Raw genomic sequence first — 6,062 nt, forward strand, 5'->3', positions numbered from 1 at the left:
AGCTGCCAGGGGTTTCTTTACTGAATGCAAATAACACACACTGCCACATCTGCCCCCAGAACGGGGACACTGCTGAGTGGAGGGAGAGGCAGCATGAGAGAGGTGCAAAATAAAACACATCAAAAGGTGTTTGGAATGAGAGAGGAACTTTTACAAGTTAGGCTTAGTCTACATGTGGTTTCATAAACATTTAAATATGTGCAGCGTTTAATTAATTCTTTTTTTCTCCCATGGTTAGAACTGGTGCTGCCTTTTGTGGCTTCAGTTTAACCCAGTTACTTCTTTGACCCAAGTGGGAAGCCAAAGATGCAAATATTTGCAATTTCTTCCCAGAAAATGAAGAGGTTCCCGCTTCAGAAATATGAATTTACAGAGATTACTCAGAAAACAAGACAAAGTCAATGAGAAAAGCAATTATCTGGCTGCTAGCACTGATTCCTCCTCAAGCACTGCTCACCTCCCTGGGCTTTAATCACTGCTGGTAGCACCAAGCCTTGCTCAGGTCTGTGACGGCTCAAAAAGCACCCCTCGATCCCAGGTGACTTTCTGCCAAAGGTTTAGCAACAGATTTTAATGTTTTTATTCTTACACCCATACTTAGCACTGGCACAGGGTGTCCAGAGCAGCTGTGGCTGCCCCTGGATCCCTGGAAATGTCCCAGGCCAGGCTGGACAGGGCTTGGAGCAGCCTGGGACAGTGGGACGTGTCCCTGCCACGGCAGGGGTGGCACTGGGGGGGATTTAAGGTCCCTTCCCACCCAAACCATTCCCTGATTCCCTGGTTCCATGCTGCAAACATGTGGTGAAGGTATCAGATTATCAAAGACAAAGGTTTGTACCTCAAGAAGAGTCTCCTACCTTCGACTTGACAGCGAGGATGATCTTGGGCAGGGCCACCACGAGGCATTTCAGGGCAATGGTGAGGTACTTCAGCACAAAGTCTGCAATGCCCACAATCCACATCAGGTCAAAGAAGTCCAGCCTGTCCAGGTTGGGTTTCAGGAATATTAGGCTGAAAGAGACACCAAAGCTCAAATACCACTGAGGAGAAGTTTGCTCAAGCTCCTTGCAGGCACTGCTGGCTGGAGAGAGCCCAGCAAGGGCCCTGAACTTCAGGGAAGTTCTCAAGGGCAAGAGGAGGAAAACACAAATCAGACTTGTAGCTCCTTTGGGCCTCCTGACTTTGCTCCTGCCCACTTCTAGAGGGGTCAGCAGGTTTGCCCAGTGTCACAAAGCAGGACCCAGATACCCATAACGTGTGTTTGGAAGCCAGCAGGGTCCATAACCTGCCTTTCCCACTGCCTGGGGTGCTGACAGTGCCCTCAGTGCACAGCGAGGGATCTGGGTGTCACAGCTTGTCCTGGCAAGTCCTGCTCACAACAATCCTGCTTCCCTGGCCAAGGGAACACCCCCTCAGCCCCTGCTCTGCCACAGGGGCACAGTCCCCAAACCCACTGGGCACATCAAACAAAGGGGTGACACAGGAAACCCTGCGCCAGCCACAGCAGAAAGGGGAGAACTTCACACTTTGTGTCCTGCCCTGACAGTGCCACTGCCTGAAGCACAGCAAGAGCTGGGCTCTGTTAATATTCTTACCTGAACCAAAGATCCAAAAATTAATGCCCCTTACATCATGTCATTGACTGGGCTGAACATTTGCTGTTTGAAAAAGTGGAGTCTGGGACAGCAGAATTTCACCCAGCAGTAGGCAGGAGCTACTGGCCTGAGCAATAATGAGAACTAGACCCTAGTCAGGCTGAAAAAACAGGATTCATCTTCAGGGTATTTACCTGCTAAAGCCTCAAGGTAGAAAGCAAAAACTGAACAGAAAAAAAACCCAAACAAAATTAAAACAAAAAAAAAAAAGCAAAGTAAAGTAACCAACCCAAAACGAAAAGCCTGAACATGAAATTAAAATACTCACAACACTGGCACAGCACAACAGGTAAAATTACACTCCTAAAAACAGAAACAGAATCAGAAACTTTACTACTATTCATGCACTAGAAACAAGAAAAAAATCTGGAAATGAAAAATGAAAGAAAGAAACAGAACTGAAGCAGACATTTCTAATTTGACAAGCCTGGCTTGTGAATAGTCCCAGGTCTGGGAAGCAAGAGATACAGCAGCCTGAGCATGCCAGCACTGCAGCACTCACAGGAACAGGGCTTTTCCTGGAGCTGCGGCCCAGCCTGCCCACTGGCAATAAACCACACTCTAAACTGTCTGTAGGATGGTCCCAAATTGCTAAAATCCATTTATTTTCGATGATTTAGCCTTTATTTTGAACTAGTCCCATTCATGCTTTTAACCTTGGCCACCTTCTTAGAGACACCCTGTTACCCTGTGTGCAAACAGATTTCACTTCCAGACCTTTCTGCCATTCCTGTTCCTCCTTTTCCACTCCCTCCCACCAGCTCCATCCAGACAATCCCATGGCTTGGCCTCTCCCCTTCAGCCCCACATTCAAACCTTCTCAGCTCTCCCCCTTTCTCTGCCTCCTACCTGTGATTATTCCTGTCTGTTTTATATTAAGTTGTGATTCAAATCCATGAGCAGAACCCTTTCTGTATTTGAGAACTCACTCAGTCAGGATTTGAAAGGCAAGGCTATCTTAATTACCTCAGAACCAAGTGCCCTGAGAACACTGGGGTAAAATTGCTATTCCATCTCCTGTCCTGCACTCCAATCTGGATGGACTGAAGAGGAAAATCAGTGGGTCAGTTCCTCATCTGCCTCTGAGACCTGCACTTATGTTCAGCTGCAGGGGTCACAATGGGAATTCAGAGGAATTCAGAGGGCATTTTTGGAAAGAATCCACCCTCCTCTGACACCATCACCCCGGCCCAGTTATCTGCTCAGGTCCTTTATTGACAGGAGCACGGTAAGGTAACACACACATCCTTTTCCTGCACTGGAAGGTATCACAAAGATGTGACAAACACAGCACATCCTTTAGGGGCACACAGTTCCTCCCACAGTGTGGGGGAGAAGCTTTCCTTTTTTTCCCCCTGGCAATGATCACCTGCTCCCACCCTGCACAATGCAGATTTTGCTCACCTGTTGTACAGCTGCTGAGAGCTGAATGTGTAAAGCAAGTACAGGGTGTTTCCAGTGAGGAAGGCCAGGATCCAGAAGACAACCAGCACTGATCTCTTCTCCTGAGCAAGGAAAAGGAGCAGAGTTATTTCAGCTCAAAATCTCAAGACTTGAGCTAAGCCTTGCTGAAAAATCCAACCCAGGGGATGCAAATATATAACAAAGTGCTCAGTAATTAGTTTATTTACACAGGACTAAGAAATAGTCTGTAAGGTAAAGACATCTATCAACACAAGCAGAAATGCCTCTCACTCCTGTAAACTTTTCAATGGAAATTAATCAAAATAAGCTAGTGAAAATGACAGAATTACTTGCAGAATGCATCTTCAAAGCTAGGATCTTTCTTGGGACACCTAACATCTCCTGATATTTAAAATGCAGATTAAAAAAAGTCCATTCCAAGTATTGTCCTAAATTCTGAGCTGTCACCTGGCTGGAGTGACAATTCATGGTGTTTTATAGGGGTGTTTTATAAAAAGACCCAAAGTCACTCACTGGAAGGCTCAGCTAATTCAAATATACCCCACCACTACCTGCAGCACATCTGGGTGCTATCCTAAAGCACGGTGCTTCTGGAACATTCATTTTTGATGGAACAAATAATTAAAGGCCAAAAGAAGTGGAAATTTTGCATTTCAACATATATGGAATGTTACAGACAAGCTGCATGGCAGAAGACACTGTCCTGGGTCTTGGCCCTTGGTAACTTTGGGGAGTAAATTTTATTCCTGAGAGGAAAACACCCACCATTTTTCATGTGAGCTGATTTATTAAGAAAGGAGGTCTCTGTAGCTGTTCAGCAGCCAGGCCTGCTGTGCTGAGATTTAAAGCAGGCAGATCAAGGGGCACACTGCTGGAAGGGCAGAGGTGCACAGTGCAAGGCAGCAGCAATCTGTTACTGGGCTGTGCCACTGATCTGCTCACTCAGGGCTGGATCTCACTGATTCCACTGCTGCTGGCACATACAAGCATGCACTTGTGCCAGCCATTCTGTAATTTTGACCAAAAAGCAGGTCTAGCTTTGTGCTTTTAGTGCTGTTGAACTGTTTTTCTGACACAGAAGATCAGAAGGCCTGAAAAGATCTGCTGGTTTCTTTACATTCTAAGCATATTAATGCCCAGAGCATTATAAAGCTACTAGCAAGCAACACATCTATCAGATCTTTCAGCTGAACGTCTCAAAGCATTATCTAAATGCTAATTAGCAAAACCTCATCATTAATAAGTCAAATAGGCTTCAGCATCTCTGCTGTACACAATGGGAAAACCAAGGTGCAGAGAAAGGCTGGAAAAGGCACAGCCAGGCAAGAGGGAGATGCAGATTACAACATCCCTGACCTGTCCTTTTTGTTTTACTACACCACATTTCACAAAAAAGCAGGACAGAGACTTTGGGAGAGCACTGGGGAGAGGCAGGAAGGAGAAGACAGATCTGTGCACAAAGAAATGCATTCAGCCCTACACTGCAATCAAAGGTTCAACACAGATGCTATGGAAAATGATGTTTGGTGGGAAAAGAAGTGTTGGAATCCAAAATGCAGGGAATTCTCAGAACTTTGGGCCTGTAAGCCAAAGCTTAGAATTAAAGACAGGATTTGTTTAGAGACCTAGGAAAAAGCTTCCAAACTGAGGTGCTAGAAGCAAGAATGCGGATTTATAGTTTGAAGCAGTGACACATTAAGTGGAGGTAAGTTTAGAGTTTAAGATATAGGAAAAATAAAAGTAGTTACAAATGTAAAGGAGTTTAGAATGCAGTACTGTAGGTTTGTGTGTCATAACATGATTAGCTAAAAAAGCCTACACTGTAGCATGAGTCCATAAGACAAAAGTCCGTAAGGACTGAGTCAAAACCATAAATATGCTTGTTAGCAGTGTTGTATTAGTCAATAAATCCTTAAAAGGTCTGGTAACCAGGGGTCTTGTGACCTTCTGAACCACTTTCTGACCTTCTCACATCCTGTAAAGATATGAGCTGAACTCAACCTTCCTATCTATGCAGAAAATAAGAAAATAAATGGCATCATCTAAAAACCTCAGAGGTCCTGTCTCTAACTCATTCAAAACTCCTTCAAAAATCCCCATACATGAAAAAGTAAAATGCCAGACTCACCTTCAGAGCCACCTGCTCTCGGAGCGTGGAGTTGGCGTAGGCAAAGGTGCTGGCCATGCCAATGCACACAGCAATTCCTGCAGGGAAAGGCTCTGTCAGACAGAAACTGCTGATGCTGCTGGACTTGATTTCACACCCAGCACCCTCCCTGCAAGACAGGAGTCTCTGTGCCACACACAAATCTTTGCTGTCACCAGGGTAAGCTCTGCCCATCTCTCCTAGAGAGAGAAGCCTTGGAAACATCCTGAGGAATGTCAGGGAGAAATCAGGGAAAGGAACAGCCCTGGTCAGGACAGGAAAGATATGGATCTGACCCGGATGAACACAGCCTGGACTGAAAGTAGGGGGAATTCATCACATGCATTATCCCATAAATTTGAGTATGTTCCCTTCATGCTAGAGTCCATCTGGATACTGCCACATGGATAAATATATCAGACATCAGAGCCTGAAAAAGCCTCCCAACCACTCTATAATCACAGCTCAAAAAGGATGGATGTACCAGATATCAGAGCTGATAAAGTTTCCCAACCACTCTATAATCACAGCTCAAAAAGGATGGATGCATCAGACAGCAGAGCGTGAAAAATCCCCTCAACCACCCTCTAACCACAGCTCAAAAAAGCTCTAAGGAATGCTCACCAAGCTTGTGCTGGAAACAAACTTTAGCCAGGAGGATCAAGATGAAGGGAAGTCCCTTCTGCAGCCACCCAACGACAGCTTTGAGCTCGGAGAGAGCCGGGGCCGGCGTCCCGGCCTGTTCCTCGGCGCCCTCCTCGCCGTGCCCGTGCCGCTCGCCGCCCGCCATGTGCAGCAGCGAGGAGCCGCGGTGGTGCCCGTGCTGGAAGGGATGG

The 6,062-nt window shown here is 46.1% G+C and overlaps 1 protein-coding gene across 1 annotated transcript in view; it reads right to left on the reverse strand.

The window, feature by feature from the left end:
• The window catches only part of RNFT2 (ring finger protein, transmembrane 2), a 30,862-nt gene that overhangs the window by 18,437 nt on the left and 6,363 nt on the right, over nt 1-6,062 (reverse strand). Inside the window, 4 exon segments of the mRNA XM_031063143.1 lie at nt 858-1,011; nt 3,060-3,160; nt 5,209-5,285; nt 5,851-6,062. The exon segment at nt 5,851-6,062 is cut by the window's right edge and continues 57 nt beyond it. Coding sequence (XP_030919003.1) covers nt 858-1,011; nt 3,060-3,160; nt 5,209-5,285; nt 5,851-6,062 — 544 coding nt within the window.

The sequence above is a fragment of the Geospiza fortis genome, unplaced genomic scaffold, assembly GCF_000277835.1.
Source record: "Geospiza fortis unplaced genomic scaffold, GeoFor_1.0 scaffold31, whole genome shotgun sequence".
Classification (NCBI taxonomy): Eukaryota; Metazoa; Chordata; class Aves; order Passeriformes; family Thraupidae; genus Geospiza; species Geospiza fortis.